This window comes from Phacochoerus africanus, chromosome 10 (assembly GCF_016906955.1).
Source record: "Phacochoerus africanus isolate WHEZ1 chromosome 10, ROS_Pafr_v1, whole genome shotgun sequence".
Lineage (NCBI taxonomy): Eukaryota > Metazoa > Chordata > Mammalia > Artiodactyla > Suidae > Phacochoerus > Phacochoerus africanus.
This window is the reverse complement of record NC_062553.1, coordinates 67,814,958-67,832,638: the sequence shown is the minus strand read 5'-3', so window position 1 is coordinate 67,832,638 and position 17,681 is coordinate 67,814,958. Positions and strand designations below refer to the sequence as shown.

Sequence of the window (17,681 nt, the reverse complement as noted above, 5' to 3'; positions counted from 1 at the left end):
GCCAAGATTTGTCAAGAATTAATCATAATGGGATTGAAACATAAAGTCTCAACACTAGTCAGTTCCCTAGAATCTACACTCCTAAGGGGAAGTACTGGCTCATAGTTGAGTTTAAGCATCTATTTCACTTTGAGTTCGGTAAATATTGAAGGATGTGAGGATGTCATTTCATAGTATAGCTGATGGCACAAAGGTAACTATGGGACAAAGACTATGCAATTCCTTTAGCACATATTGCTCAAATAGTTCAAGGAACTAACTGTACTTCCAACATGTACTCTAAGGCAAAAAGTAATGGTTTGCCCATTTAAACAGATTGCTTACAGGTAGTTTCACTCCAGAAACTACACATGCTATGTCTATCCTCCTCACATATCAAGGACAAATTTGAGAAAAAAACTAAAAAATGACTCAGTTCAAATCAGAACCCATTAAAGTAAAGGTTATGGCAAAGGTACCAAAGTTCAGCTTACTTGAGTGCCAATGAATTTGTAAAGGTGCTTTAGAACCATGTAATTACATTTTTAAAAACCAGACATTTTTTGCTGTGAAATGTACTAAAAGCTACTATCTACCCTTCATAATAACTATGAATAACCATATATTTGCAATAAGTTTTCCACTTTTCCTTTGGTCTTAGTACTTGACGAGTTGCAGGAAAATTAATTTCAGAAGTTGGCTTTTTAAATGCTGACAATTACAAAACTGTTGTAAGCTTGAAGGAGGAGTTTATTAGGTGAAGTTTATTTATTCCAAGGTCTTGTAAGAATAATGATAAAGTACACTGCAATTTAACACACTCTGAGTGACTGCCAACCAAATAGCATTTAGCTCGTTTGTTGAAGAAATAGAAGGCCCACTGGGAAACACGGAATTTTGCAAGTTTCCAATCATATGATTAAATATAATCAAGAAAAGACAAGACCTCTAGCTTAAAAACATGCCAGTGTTGCAGTGGAAAATAGACGTGACCTTTGCCCTGGAATATAATCCAACCACATAAAGCTATTAAAGTAATAATAAATTTCTGGCTAACTAATAAATGCCTCATCACACATAAAAGAAGCCAAGGCTAGCATGTATCTGGGATGAATGATGTTTTTAAGGAGAATTCTTGAATTTCTAGATCAACCGTGAAAGTTATTGCAAAACAGTGTAGTAACCACATATAATTACATAGATGATTAAATTCCTTTTCCTTCAGACTTTTTCTTACAGAAAAAATAAACTTGGTCGGAAATGGAATTTTCCAGAGTAACCCAGTATAGGAGAGCTAGAGGGGTCAGTGTGGGCTAGAAGAGAGAGGTCCCTCTGCAAAGCCCCAGGGTAAGAGCATATGACTGTGCCTGATGGCCAGGCCCTGGCCGGGTTCTCCAGAGGAGGGCAGGGCCTCTCAAGGAGCAGAAACGCAAAAGGGCTGTTCTTCTGCTGAGATCGCAGCACCCTTTTCCTTCGCTGGCTTGTTGGGTTTGGTGAAACCTATGATGTCTTTCCTTTGTACTCTGGTTTTGCAGGAAAATGTGAATCACATCGGGGAAGCGATCATTAACATACATTCTTCTAACAGCGATAAAGTCCAACACAGCCCATCTGAATAGTCACTAGGGGAAAACTGAAAGCCAACAGCCGTGTTTGCAGACATCACTGACAAAGAAATCCAGAGTCTGGAGTGGTGGGGGGTAGTGACAGCCCTTCTTCTTGGCTTTGGGCCATCACCAAAGCTGGACCACGATTTATTCTGTTACCAGTTTGCTTCATGAATCCATTAGCTAATGCCTCGCCACCTAGAAATTCTTTTTTTATTTTCTTTTTTGACCACCCCAGGCAATGTGGGGTTCCCCTGCCAGGGATCAGATCTGAGCAGCTGCAGCAGTGCCAGATCCCTAACCCACTGCGCTGGGCAGAGGATAGAACCTGGGTCTGGGCGCTGCAGAGATGCCGCTGATCCCACTGTGCCACAGCGGGAACTCTGCCACCTGGAAATTCTTAATGAGAGCACAGGCTCGTTCACTAATGCCAAATATTCCTTTACAACTACGCTACATCACTGAATGTCAGTACTTAGTACACTTAGGTGTACTCCTTTAAAAAGGCATATTCTCTGCATGCCTTTGATCACATACATTTCTCAGGTCTGAGACCCTTCCCTCAGTTTTCAACCTGTACTTTCTACTGGAAGAGCCAGTGAAAATTCAAAGTTCTGACTTTCAGAAAAGGGAAGAGCAGGGAAAAGATGTTAAAAAAAAAAAAAAGTGGGTGGTAGGGTTGTCTGTATTTCAAACTTCATAAAAACAAAGACCTCTCTTCATACTCTTACAGTTTAGAGTTTTACAGGACTACTGTGACTTCTGAGATGTAAATGGGGATATTTTTCCTACCACGGAAACCGTTTCCCTTACTTTTGGTGACACAGAGCAAACGTGAACTTCCCAAAACACTGCTCGGCTAAAACTGCAGTAATGCTGAGACTCAATGTAGGTTGTTCCTGAAAAAGTTAAATCATTAGTCAACTGAAAAAAGCACAGAGCATTGAAAAGGAAGGGAGAGGACTAGAGAGGGTACGAGCTTGTCCTGTGGGGTGTGGAGTCACAGTAGAAATTACATTAGGCTGGAAAAGCCTGGCAGCTTGGTTCTCTTTAAAATAAAATAATCCATGTAATTGGGATTTTTCACAAAAAAGCAAAGAATGCTTCATTTTATGCTACCCCCCAAAAAAATCATGCATTTCACATGGAAAATAAACCCCTTTTAAGCAGTAAACTTTTATTAGTCTGGTGGGGTTGAGTGCTATTTTGGGGGGGAAAAAAAAGCCCTATCATGTCTGGAAACTGGACATCATAAATGGCAGTCAGAAATTACTGCAAAAACATTCAGAAGCACAGTTATGTTGCAGGACGTAAAAAATCACTGAAAACCTGAATCATTTCTGGAGACACAAGCACCCTCCAACTTCCCAAGAGAATCTGAACACAGAAACTAAGAATCAATGTTCCATTTCTCCATTCTTTTTTTAAACATCTATTTCTTGATGGTGGACTACATGCCAGGTAGTTGTAGACACTAGGATACAGGGGTGAACAAAACACCCCAAAATTCCTCCCCTCATGGAACTTTAATTTTAATTGGGATGAGACAATAACAAGATATGTTAATATGCTAAATGCCAATAAGTGCCAAGGACAAATATGGAGGATGGGGGATGGGAAGGTGGGGGGAGAGTTTGCATTTCAGATCCGGCCACCACAGAGAAGGTGGTATTTGAAGGAGGTGAGGAAATGAGCCATGTAGATGACACGGGATACAGCAAGGAGAGCACTGCGGACAGAGACAACAGGGAGAGGAAGGTCCTAGGAGTATGACTAGGCCAGTGAGACTCAAGCAGAGCGAACCAGGGAGAGAAAAGGAGGAGATGAGGTCTGCCGTGATGGTGTGTAGTTCCTGAGGGAGGCCAGGGTAGGTTCAGGGAGACGGACTAACGAGGAAGCATTTGCAGTCATCTAGATGTTTAGAAATAATGGTGCTTGGACCAAGGTGGTGGCAGCATTGAATTGGAGGTATGGGAGATTTTGCAGACCTGAATCATTTTGAGGATACCCTAGATAGGACTTGCCAATGAATTGAGTAAGGGGTGTAGAGAAAGACAGGCATCAAGGAAGACGCCAATCTTTCTGGCTGGAGCAACTAGAAAAATGGAGTTGTTCACTGTGGTGGGGAATTCTGAAGGAGGAACAGATCGGAAGGGGGTAGATCAGGAGCTCAGTTTCTGACATGCTATTCTGAGATGCCTATTACTTGACTAAATATTTGATTTCAATCAAACAAGGCAAGAAGTCTGGGCTAGAGAATTAAGGCAGATGGCATCAGTGTATTGATGAATTAGTTTGAAACATAAAACAAAGGTCCTCTTTGGGGCTTTATCAGTGGTGTGCTGGGTACCTGAGTCTGTCATTGAGCTGTCCATCAGTCAGAAGAGATGGGTTATCACAGAACTCCAACTTTGACCACACAGTATTTCTAACGAAGCATTATCCTTAGAACAGTAGATTCTAAGGCAACCAGTTCTCAACTAATCACACTCAACGCATGTTACTCAGCACCTATTAGGTACAAAGCACTGGGACTATAGTAATGAAAGACAGACACGGTGGGCTCTCCTTCTTAGTGTAATGAGGGAGACCAAATGAAAACAATACCATCACATACACAATTAATTAAGTAATAGTAATTGTGGCAGGTCCTACGTAAGGGAAGTTAAGAGTGCAGACTATCTGTGAGTATGTTTCTCCCTGGACAGCCTCTCCTGAACATGGTGGACTCTCACCACACTTCCTCTCCAGCAGTACAGGCTCTCAGGGTCCAATGACACTACCAAAAATGATGTCACCAAAATGATATGCTTCCAAGGAAAGAGTCTATAAATAAAGAGTTCATGACCGTCTTAACTTTTAAGAATCTTAAATGAAAATACAACATCCATCTTGTTCAACGCTGAATTACTTATACAATGAGCTGTGATTGCTCCACTTTCTGGGACCAGGGGTCAGATAAAATAAAGTGTAGTCTGCACTTCGCTGAAAGAAAAAAACAGAACGCTGCACCTGAGTTCTACTCTCTACAGGTGCTTGCACAGATTTTCAGGATGAAAGTAAGAATCAAAGTAGCTCTTCCAGTCGCAGCCAGCTACACCATCACACACACAAGGATGGATTTTAGAGCTATGAGATGTGCATGAAGTTACACAGGATGCAACCCAGTATGACTCTCATTTGACAGAAGAGAACACTCAAGCTCGGGGCGACTACATGACGACATAACTTGCCCAAAGTTAAACAGCTGGGGAGCAGCAAAGCCAAGACGAGACCCAAATCTCCCCAACACTCAATTCAAGCTGCACCAGTGCTCACTCTGGCTTTATTCTGTTTGAAAGAAGGAAAAGGAAAGGATGCAATGAAGAGACCACCATAAGTTTTTACTTTGAGAGCCTTTTTCAGAGAATGGTTTATGGGCTAGAAACGTGCTTTCAAAGGACTTTTTATATTCAGGTTATTGGTGCTAAGAGAGGGGACTAAGACAATTACTGTATCATGGAAAGAAGCAAAGGAGGAAAAGCTTCAAGAGAGAGCATTAGAGGTGCAGGAGAAGAATACGTTATTGCTCACTTCTCTGCTTCCAGCACCCAAAACAGTGCCTGACATGTACTAAGCATTCAAAAGACATTGGTTGCATTTAAATGATTTGAATTAAATTACAGACTATACAAAGGCACTAGTTGACATTATTTTGTTTGTGAAAATAAAATCCATTGAATCTCCATATAATGATGGCAATGAGAGGTCAACAAATGCATTACATCAACATCTTTCTATCACAAAGTTTTTATATGTCATAGAAGTTTTAGTATGACATATATATATAACTAAACCTACATCCAGAAGAAAGAAAAGCTCTATCACTGTGAGATGAAGGCAACTTTAGCTATTTGTGCAGTGCTTAACAATGTATAAAGCATTTCCACATACACATGTATGTATATAAACATCCATGATATAATTAGATATCTAGTAAAACATTTCTATAGTATATATCTTATATCACATACATATCTAGATAGCAGACATTATTGTATATACTTGATGATGACGAAACCCAAGTTCTGAGAAACTGAGTGTTATGCAGCTGGCAGGTGACAAAAGACTGAAATTGAACTCAGGTCTCTAACACCCCCAAGGCAAGTGAACCTTCTGCTTGCTTTCATTGGATATTTAAAAGATGACAGATGTTTACTCGAAATAATGGCAAGCTGGCAGGTAAGAGTCATCGTCTTTGCAACCCCCCTCCTAACAGGGATTGGGAAATAAGTCAGACAAGGGCTCATTAGATACCTAGGCCTGTGGCGGCTACAGGTGCATATCTCTAGGCTATCATGTTTGGGGGCTTGAGTTTATCTCTTTAAAATATTGTACTATTAAACAGCATATAAACAGAGATGGACTTGTAATTCCTTGCAAAGGCTAAAATTATAAAAATGCAGGTCAATGAAACAATGCTCTGGCAGTGGAATGAAGGGCGCCCTGTGTCCAAGTCTTTGTCCAAGAGAAGAGAAAGAATCCTTTGATTCCTTAGGCTCAGTAGTCCTGCAAAGTGCTTGGGTTAGGGAATGGGGCACACAGACCATTCTCTGGCCCCATCCCTGTTTCCCCAGGTCGGTCCCGCACAGTCAGCCATGCCTCACCTGGCTGTCTCCTTCCACTCCATCTCCTGCCCATCCACGGCCAGCAGTTCGTCCAGCTCGGTGAAGAGCTGAGGGGGTGCTGGGCTGTCATCCTCTTCGCCCAAGATGAAGCGGATGCGCTCGGCAGCAGGTGAGACTGCAGAAGTGAAAATACTATGGTTAAACATTGGCTGGACAACCCTGAGGAAAGAGTAACTCCGAGCTCGTCCTCTGTCCCCAGAGCTGTTGGACTTCCCTTCCACGCTCTCAGTGGACATGCTCCTCGCTGAGCCTGCCTTGTCCCCAACCTAAAGACAAAAAGGAATCCAAGCCCCCTCTCTACTCCTTTGGTTCTAAACTGTGCCTCAGCTCCACCACTCTCCAAGGACAGTGCTCCAGCTACACGACCTGTCGCAAAGAACCTTTAGCCCTCAGATGAGCTGAGCTGAGCTCCAACTGCATGACCCTGCCTCCTTCTGCACTGATGACCCATCCAAAAGTGTTCAACGGAAACCAGCCTGACCAATCACTTGTTCTATAGCAGTGGGAGGGGGCAACGGAGCACCCCAATCCTGAGTCTCCCCCAGGCCCCCGCCTCCCAGCCCCTCCCTGTGTCCAATGCCTAAAGCCCGTGCCCTCACAGGTTCCTCACTGCCTGGAATTGCCTAACTGCAAAGCTGATGAAGGAATATTTAACAAGATGGAACCTCTTCTTTACATAATGGCAGTACCCAAAAATGTCGAGTCACACTTCAATGCCCTTGAAAAACAAGCCCGAGTAAAATATTGTACACCTGAGGGGGAAAAAAAATTTCCAACACACTCAAGCACATAATTGAATGCCCTACTAGCTCCTTTTGACCCCATCTCCTGAAAATCATGTAATGAAAAATTAACTAGAATTTCCCCCAGGTTGTGAGCTATTTTCTCCTTCTTTTAAAAAAAAAAAAAAAAAAAAAAGGAAAAAAGGCAAGCATTTGGAAACTGATGATTATATTAGAAAACGAAGGCCCACAGATATTCCTTATAATCCCTGGGTAAAATCAAGAACGGTATACACATGTGAACACAGTCCAAGAACACAGCTTTATACATACATAGAAATTTGTAGAAATATATGTACTCAACCTAGTAAAACATTTCTACCATCTTAAAATTGCTGTAATACAGAACAGAATAAAATTCCATAGATCGAAATATATTTACTACAGATAAATCCATGAAAAATATTCTACCTACCTAGTAATCAAAACTAATTACTCAAACAAAATGTTTTACCTATTAAAATGGCAAAAAAAATTATTTTTTTGCTTTTTAGGGCCGCACTGTGGCATATGGAAGTTCCCAGGATAGGGGTCGAATCAGAGCTGTAGCTGCTGGCCTACACCACAGCCACAGCAACGTGGGATCCGAGATGCATCTATGACCAACAGCACAGCTCATGGCAGTGCTAGATCCTTAACCCACTAAATGAGACCAGGGATGGAACCTGCAACCTCATGGATACTAGTCAGGTTCGTTTCTGCTGCACCACAATGGGGACTCCTAAAATGGCAAAAATTTTAAAGGATGAGAAGCCCAATGCTAGCAAGGGTTTAGTACACATGTACCAGGGCCTCTCAATTTACATCACTGGTAGGAGCCAAAATGGGAAGATCTCTCTGAAGGGAAATTTGAAAAAATATGGGAATGTTTTAAAAGTGTAAAATCTATCCTGTGAGCCAGCAATTCTACCACTAGAAGGATGTTCATTCCGAATAAATAATAGCTGTGATCCCAAAGTCTTAACTACAGGAGTGACCACTGCACCACAGTTTATAACTGAGAAAAATAGAAAAAACTTAAATGTCCAAAAAGGAAAAATCAGTTAAACAAACTATACTACAACCATTCAATAAAATTCCATGTAGTCATGGAAATGAGATTATTGTTTTTTGACATATATACCATATAGTATTAACTGAAAAAAATACAATTACAAAATCATATGCATAAAGTGATCCCACTTTGATAAAGAAAAAATACACATATGCCCAAAAAATAGTCTGGAATTGAGGGAGCCCTCATTTTGCATGATTCTAATGAGTGTGAATATCAGCTACCACAGTTTAGTTAAATAAACTAGTCCCCCAGCAACACAGTTCAAATTTCAGTTGTATGGTATATTAACTGTGAGTAATGGCATAAAGTACCAACTCTTCAGTCCATCAATTGTTATGTAAATAACACATGTGCATCAGGATCGGGATCAATCATAGTCACCAAAGTCTGTCATTGATTGGACGCTACATATTTGTCATCCAGTTCATGCCCAGACAGCAAGGTATGAAGTTGTGTTGCCTTCTTGTCTTCCAATGATAAGTTTATATGACATGAATAATCAAAAGAGGGAGTTGGCCAACAAAAATGACAGTGCAGCCCAGAAGCAAAAAGCACTGACCCTGGAAGTGAAATCTATGTCAAAGACAGATGGAGTCACAGAAAACCTAGCTGATTACAGGAATATAGACAATGCTGCTGTTCACCATTTAAGAGACTCTAGATGTACAGCTGTAGGGACATAGTGAAGGGGGACTCATTCATAGAAATAGTAGAGCAAGTGGTCATACCAATAATGATGTCCCAGTGGAAGTGATGCTGGTTTAAAAAAAAAAACTTCAGGAGTTCCCATCGTGGCGCAGCAGAAACAAATCCAACTAGAAACCATGCGGCTACAGGTTCGATCGCTGGCCCCGCTCAGTGAGTTAAGGATCCGGCGTTGCCACGAGCTGTGGTGTAGGTGTCAGACACAGCTCAGATCTGGCGTTGCTGTGACTGTGGCATAGGCGGGCAGCTACAGCTTTGATTAGACACCTAGCCTGGGAACTTCCATATGCCAAGGGTGCGGCCCTAGAAAAGACAACAAAAAACCTTCATATTAAAGGAAATTTGGGAGACATTTCCTAACATGAAATGTACAAAGGATAAAACGTTGGAAGCCGATCCAGACTTAAACGGGAAGATGATAATTTGGGCATAGAAAAGCTGCTCTATTTCATAAATTGTACCATAGGAAAAAGGCAAACCACTTCTGCTAAGATTCTACAAAGAAATAAATCACTTTAAACTCCAATATTTCAAATTAGTATGTACTGAATAAGTATTTATAATGTCTTACTATTTTTTTCATTTCCCTTTATCTTTATAGCCAACAGCAAGAGAGATTTCAATGATCTGGCAAAAATATTTAAAGGTTAAAGAACAATAATAATTTTTCCCATTGATCATTAGGATTGTTTTGTATAATTTCAGCTTGCATAGTCATTTTCATGGTCCTGAACTACAGGGCAAAGCAAGAACTGCCTGTCTATGTATCTTTAAAATGTTATGCAGTTGGGAGTCTCCGTTGTGGCTCAGTGGGTTCCAAACCCGATTAGTATCCATGAGGATGCAGGTTCAATCCCTGGGCTCGCTCAGCGGGTTAAAGATCTGGCATTGCCGTGACTTGGATCCTGATTCGCTGTGGCGGTGGTGTAGGCCAGCAGCTGCAGCTCCAATTTGACCCCTAGCCTGGGAATTCCCATATGCCATGGATGTGGCCCTAAAAAAATAGACCAAAATAAATAAATAAATTAATTAATTAATTAATTAAATGTTATGCAGTTTATTTCTAGGGCTTCTGTTTTCTACCCTTCACCTTTCTATCAATGCTAAAATGTGCACAAATCTTTCGTGTATTCCTTCAGTAATATTTATTAGGTACTGTCTATTCTCTAAATAGGTTTTGCTTCAGGCTCTGAAGATAAAGCAAAGAACTTCACAAAAAGATTCCTGTTCTAATGGAGCTTATATGCTAGGAGGGGAAACAAACAAGTTAATTAATTAGTTAGTTAAATGAATAAATAAATTAGTTCATAAACCAACAAACATGAAAAATATCTGCAAACTGTTCTGTGTTTGCAGAACATTAAAATAAGGTTACTGAATACATATTAATGTAAGATACAATGTTTTACTTTTGTAACTAGGGGAAAAAACACCTTTGAAATTTCTTAGATATCTGGAAGAAAAACAAAATCTAAAGTTCCAGGACTTTTGTGTAAAAGCACTTGCAATGCCTTTCCAATCAAGAAATGGTATGTGTAATTATTTTAGAAGATCTGAAAGAGCATGAAAGAATGACAGGAGAGTAAAAAACGATTGGCAGAATCTGGAGTCTGGATACTACTTCTGGCCAGTACAGTGGTCACGGTACTAAAAATGTAGTTAGTCAGCACAGTGGTTAGGAAACTGCAGTCACAACTCTGATTGACTTTTCATCAGCATTCAACATCAAAGGTCCCTGAGACAGAATTAGCTTTTGGAAGGGAAAAGTCTATGTAATCAGAAAATCGACTTTTTGTCCATTTCTAATAGATGGGAAGTGGGTTTGTCCCCACCTCTAACAGAGAAGAATAGATGTCCTCTTGCTTAAAGAACAGCTTCCCCTGCACAGACGCAGCTCGCAGCTTTGCAGAGCTCTCATCCACTGAGGGCGCCTCAAGCCAGGGAAACACAACTCACTGCTCATGATAGACTGCAACTAGGAAAATAACGCAACGTAACAAAATGGAAATCGAGGGCTTAGCAATGAAGCTAAGTCGAAGTATAGTCCCTACACTCTCATTTGGTAACTTAATATTTATTAGATTTTAGTGTATTCAATACACTATGGTACTTGTTGAAAAGATACAAAATATTTTTTAAGATCAGATCTCTGTCCTGGAGGCACTTACAGCTGCAAGGTAATAGACAACAATAGGAAAAATGCTATCAATAAAAATGTAACATGCAATAACTACTTTTTGAAATGGTTTCACTGTAGGAGGCATTGTGTTAAGTGCGCTTCTCTTACGTCATTTATTTTCCACAAGCCTATGAAATATCGACTACTATTATTCACTTATACTACTCTCATATTACAGACAAGGAAACTAAGTATTAAGAGGCTAAGGAATTTCAACAAGATCACACAACTAGCAAGTGATAGGACATTAAACCCACTTTTGTTTTTGTTATTGTTTATTTGTTTCTTTCTTGGCCGCAGCATATGGAGTTCCAAACCTCAGTTGCGACCACAGCTGCAGCAACGCAGCATCCTTAACCCACTATGCCAGGCTGGGGATCGAACCTATGTACCAGCACTCCAGAGACACTGCTAATCCCTTGGCACCACAGCAGGAACTCTGGCAAACCCACTTGTGTTATTTCCAAGCCCACTCCTTAGCCACTACACTCTAATGAATAATCTCATTTTAAAAAAAAAGAAGAAGGATTTCCACATGAACAATACAGACAGTAAATATTGAATTTCAGAAGGGGCAGAAATCTCAATGGCATGTGAAATAGTCCTAAAGTAAATTAACTGAACATTTGGTTTATTATCCACTGAAAGGCAATTCGTGAACGTGCTCTTTATTTTTGGTCTGCCAAGCATCCTGCTGTGGTCGCCCTGCTGGCCATTCCCCCAAAAAAAATCCTTAATAGAAATAATGATCATAATGAGCATTCATACTGAGCATGAAAAGTTTACATGCAAATTCCCTTCTGTGGGTTAAATGAGGACTTCTGGATTTTGCATTTTCTCCTTGTCAAAGTCCACCATCTGGTAAAGTCTTAGCTCTCAAACCGAAGTATAAAAAGAAATAACTATTTGTTTCTTTAAGTTATTAGTGCGCTATCTCCAACTGGTTTACATAGTTATCATTTCAAGTATTCGTTTCTCTTCTTCATTCTGAGATAAAAGTATGTAGCTTGATACCATGCATGTTAAAACTTCCATAATTTACCTAATCAATAGGCCACTGCAGTACTCTAAAAATGTACTTAACATAATATCCTCAAGCTTTTCTCATTTATAACTATAAGAAATGATAAATGGCTAAATGAATAAGTCTCCATATATATACAAATCTTTAACACACATATATATTTTGTAGTGGCATCTGCTACTCCTGCCCACCCAGCAAGGCTAACCTCTTTTCCTGATAACAGCACCTCTTCAGGATCATGTTTATACTTCTAAGTCCTTTGAAGCTAAATCACCCTCTGTGACTCAGGACTGGACAACGAAAATATCACAATTTTTAGCCACAGTAATTAATTTTTGAGTGGAGGGACTTCCCATCATGGCTCAGTGGTAACAACCCAACTAGTATCCATGAGGATTCGGGTTTGATCCCTGGCCTCATTCAGTGGGTTAATGATCCGGTATTGCCATGAGCTGTGGTGTAGGTCGCAGATGCATCTCAGAACTTGAGCTGCTGTGGCTGTGATATGGGCTGGCAGCTGCAGCTCTGACTTAACCCCTAGCCTGGGAACTTCCATGTGCCACAGGTGTGGCCCTAAAAATAAAATAAAATAAAACAAAGGCAAAATAATAATAATAACAATAGTAATAAAATTTTTTGAGTGGACACTTTAATCCAAGCCAATCAGAGTATATAAGCATCAGCTTTTTGTTGGAACTTCTAGGAAATAAATGCTCACTTTATACTAAGGTGCTAAAATGGAAATATAAGCTTTGAATAGAGATGGCCAACTGGCAACCCTAAAGGAAAAACCTGCCTGGGAATAAGGAACTCAGAACCCAGAGAGAAACAGGTTCATGGTATCATCATTTAAGCACTTGGACCCAGCAATGCCTGAAGTCAGTGACTTTTCAATCATATATAAAGATTCTCTTTTAGCTTAAAGTAATGAGGCAATTTTTTTTGTCACTTGCAACCAAAGAGTTATGATATAGACACATATGACTCCATTTTAATGGGCTAGAGTAGAGCTAAATTAGCCATCCATATATTAGCATCTTCAAATTAATAGCACTGAACAACCTGTTAGAGAATCCAACTTTTGTTGGAGTGAGCTATACAAGTCAGCTAGACTTTCTCCATGCCTTAACCTACCTCTGCTTCAACATATTCAGAAAATGACTATTGATTTACATGCTGGCAGGCTCTAGACAGGTAAATTAGACGGTTACTTTTTCTGTTTCAAATTAGCTAAGAAATTCAAAAAGCCAAATAGCACTCATTAAGATGGATAATTTTAAAAATACTTAGGTATCCATGTATTAATAAGCTCCCACACATGAAAAGCTGTCAATTATGACAATTATGCTTAATATGCCATGACATTATTATTCAGCTATAAGGAGTCAACAGTGCTAAGAGCTTGGATTCCAGAATACTACCAAACTATCTTACTTAGGAGTAAAGTAAGTTAAATTTCAGCCATCAAGAGGTGTAAAAAGCTGGAACTTGATGAGACATTTTTGGAAAATACCTGTGTCTTAGCCTTTTATGTTCAAAATGTTGGTGGAAAAAAATAACTTACCTATGGTTTACATTACAAAAATGTTATCAGGACATGTCTATAAAATATTAAGAATTCTTAAGAACAACAACAACAAAAAAAGGTGATCGCCCTTCCATTCCTCAACTCATTCTTTCCCCTTCATAACACAGTGGGTCGGAAAAATTAAAACGAAGTTTTCCGGGGTTTTAACAGGTGACTTAAAATGCTGCTAAACCATTCACAAAGAAGTAGTTCCAGGGATGGTCCAGCAGTCAAATAAATTTTATCTATGAAATTCCAGGGGACACCATATTGGGGAAAAAAATTGGCTCAAAGGCTTTTTGGTCTGCTGATGCTTTTTATTAATTATTCCCATTTTATTCATTATATTATCAATATGACTCCAATATTTCAAGAATCTCAAACAGAAAGAAAGAAAATTCAAATCAGTCATTTTGGGTCTTAGCAGCCTCAGTGGTGCCCTAAACTAAATAACTATAATGGACTGAATTGTGTCCCTGACAAAATCCATATTGGAAACCCTATTCCTTAATGTGATGATATTTGGAGATGGAGCCTTTGGCAGAAAACTGAGTTTAGATGAGTTTATGCGAATAGGCCACTCATGATGTGATTAGCATTAGTGCCCTTCTAAGAAGAGACACCAGATCTTGCCTCCTCTTCCTTCACCACATGAAGACCAAGGGAGAAGGCTGCTACCTGCAAGCCACGAACTGGACCCTCTCCAGGGAACCAAACCACTTAGGACCTTGATCTTGAATTCTCCGCCTCCAGAGCTGTGAGACATAAATTCCTATTGTTGACACAGGCTATGATATTTTGTTACAGCAGCCTGAGCTAACACAATCATTAAACAAACAAACGGTGAAACTGAACTCCTTGATTTTTTTTCTGGACTTTATTTATCACCGTATCATCTTCCGTACTTTATTTAATACAAGCTTGCACAGTACTCTTGAGTCCTTGGGGGGGGGGGGGAATGGGCTCATCCATACAGTAATAATCCAAGTTCACTAACTTTGCCCCAGCTGTGCATCACAAGACTATACCCTACTGATAAATCGACCTCCCAAGTGTTTGCTGGACCCCTCCACCCCAGGGATGTTTCTCACTCATCCTTTTGTGGCCAGCTCCTCTGTTGATACCTTCTGTCCGCAAAATCCCCTGGAAAGGGTACCACATTGTGGATACTGTCACTACAGCCCAGTGTGGCAATGTCAGTACCCTGCCAAGGAAGTCAGCAATTTCCCAAGAAGGTAATACCTGAGGTACCAAAGCAACACAGGTGGTGGTGAAATAAAAACAAACAAACAGGTGACCAAGAAGTCTGGATGAAGTATCATGACAGTGTGGATTTGATGAGTTAGTACCCTGTTCAGAGTGTTGTTCTGCCCCTGCTTGAGTCTTGAATTATGTCTTTGACACATACCACATGCCAAAGAATTTCCAAAAGCAAAGAGACAAAGAAGAAGAATTCCTACAACCATATCTATTTGCTCAAATTTAACCACCAGGGTGTATCTGCCTCGTTAAAGTTACAAGGTACCTAACGCCTGACATATCTGGATAAGCATTAACTTTTGGTTCTTATTTTTAACTCTCTTCTAGCCTTTTGTTCAGATCAAATTCCTTTCCCCAAAGAACCAGCTTTATCCTGACCCTTTCTTCCATGAATCAATAAATTGTTTTGTTTATTCCAATTATAATGGGGCTTCTTGCACTTGCAACCAAAGGCTTCATGATTTATGTAGTATATAGAGAAAAAAATACCAGAGCCAAATGTTAACAACTATTATTCCTAAATGATGAAATTATTGATGATTCTTGTTTTCCCCCTTATGTGTAATTTCCAGATTTTCTAAAATTAACATTAATGTCATTACTATAAGGAAAACAAACCCATTAAGGTATTTCTAATTGCTAACTTGGGGATAGTCATGGCAAATTAGTGCCAGACACTTCCCTACAATACTCAAACTGCAGAATCTCAATTATCTTTCCCAACGAATTCTAAAACAAACATGACCCTCCAGTATTTGCCTTTACTGTTGTCTAGGGATTCAAACAGCCAGTTCTGAACCATATAACAGGACTGGCAATGGTTCTGAAAACTAGCAGAGGAAGCAGCCACACAGGCCTAAAAATAACTCCATGGGTAACAGAACAATGGGGACAGGGGTGAGGGGCTCCATGCAAGTGAAGTGGAAAAGTAAGAGGTTTTCTGTAAATAGGAGCTCAACCTTAAATTAAATGGTAAAGAATACGGCCACCAACAAGTCTTCCTAAAAGACCTGAAAGTCCCTAGTGTATGTCATAGGTCATAGCTCCCATTTCCATTTTCCTTTAATTTCTCACTCCCTCCTTCATTCTCTTTGCTCTGCCAGAGCTGTCCATGATAAGGTTTATATGATGAATCACTCCGCTTAAGAGTGAATACATCAGCATTTTTTCCAGGTTCAACTCAGAACAATTATCAGCACAATTTATACCCTGAGGTTTCCAAAGTCAGACTCAATTCTCATCAACATTAGGAAATCTTCCCGATTCCCAAAATAAACTCTACAGACTTGCTCGAGTGCAACTCTTTTCTATACAAAGCAGCTAAATTTATTGCTCCAATATTAGTGTCACAGCCATTATGCTAATGCTGCCATTAGATGCCTCCACATAAAAAAGAAGGCATGTTCCTTCCTGTAGACTCTCTTTCAAAGCTCATGAGAATATAAAGAGTCTTAAAGGATCCTTAGGATTTCGGACTTCATCCCCACATGGCCAAAACATCCTACCCATCTTTCCTGGACAGCCTTATGGGCGAACATGATTGAAAACATAATCCTGTTAAAAAGGGAGGCATCAGGAAAACATGATAGAGGTGCTTGTTCTTTCCATAGAGGGAAAAAAGTCACATTCCCCACAGATACTTCACTGCTCTGAAAATTTTGATAGAACTCTGAACACAATACAGAAATGTCAACAAGATTCTCCAGTAAGCACTGTTTCTTTTCTGCCTTAAGTCTGCTCTGAGTCGAAGATCCAAATTAGCAGCCATGAGCCCCCGCATCTCTGAAGCTTAATTACATTCTCAGCAAAGAAACATATATATAACAGGCCCTCCAACACTACCAATTTGACAGTAGAAGTTTCACTGCTCTCAGACAACATAATGCTTCGTCTGCCTTCTTTGATCTCCCCAGAAGACTCTGGTTTACTGGTGCCAAGCAGCCACATATGTCCACTGGCCAGTAAAGACCTCCAAAGCAGACCAGAATCTTAAAGACCACTTGTAAATCCTCAGCTCAATTATTTGAGAAACGGCATTTGAATAACAAGAGTCTAATTAATATACACAATAAGTTTTCATACTGTTTCATTAAATAAGTACCTTCTCAAATTTTATCAATAGAGATTGGCTAAATCCATTCTTAATAAGCAATAAAAGGAGATCAGCTAAGTTTTTAGAACCGTATTTTAGGAGAGAAGAGCATAATTTGTTATAGAAATAAACCTCCTTCTAAATTACTCATACAGCTGATACAAAGCTGATGGAAAACACAGATCAGACTGTGTTTGTGGGCTGATTAGAGTCTTTGATTTCTTATTAAAGTGTGCTATGAACAATCTATGTGTTTCACAGAGTAATATCAATAAAAGTAAGGAACACAATGTTTTCACTACAGTCTTTCTAGCCAGCATTTCTCTATCCCTTATGTAAAAAGCCTATTTATAATACTTCCAGTCATCTGAAGAGAAACTCAGTTCATCGGAGGGGAAGTAAAGGAGAAGCACTTCAAAAGTCATTCATTATTAAGAGCTTCCTGTTCAGAAAGGATAGGCAGAGAAACGCTTTAGTCACTTCTAAGGCTAGTGGTGATTGGAAGGCATGGCTCGTCCTTAATTGGCTGCAAAATTTCCAATTAATTAAATATCAAACAAAAAACTGAGAGTTCCTTTGCCTTCTCAGATGACCCTGTCTTTAGATCCATCATGAACCAGTGTAAGCTGGTTTAGAAATGTATTTTTCACTTTATCGCCTTTTTCAAGACCTCCATAAGCTCAAATCTATCTTTCCGAGAACTATGTTCACAAAATGCTTTAATAACCTTATAAAGTAGGGATTAGACATTCATCTGAAAAT

At 39.7% G+C, this 17,681-nt stretch overlaps 1 protein-coding gene across 2 annotated transcripts in view; it reads right to left on the bottom strand.

Annotated features, from left to right (window-relative positions):
* The window catches only part of SLC4A4 (solute carrier family 4 member 4), a 342,726-nt gene that overhangs the window by 199,356 nt on the left and 125,689 nt on the right, over nucleotides 1–17,681 (bottom strand). For both annotated transcript variants that reach the window (XM_047798372.1, XM_047798373.1), the window contains exon 4: nucleotides 6,233–6,368. In XM_047798372.1, the coding sequence (XP_047654328.1) occupies nucleotides 6,233–6,368 (136 nt within the window). The remainder of the gene's footprint in view (nucleotides 1–6,232; nucleotides 6,369–17,681) is intronic.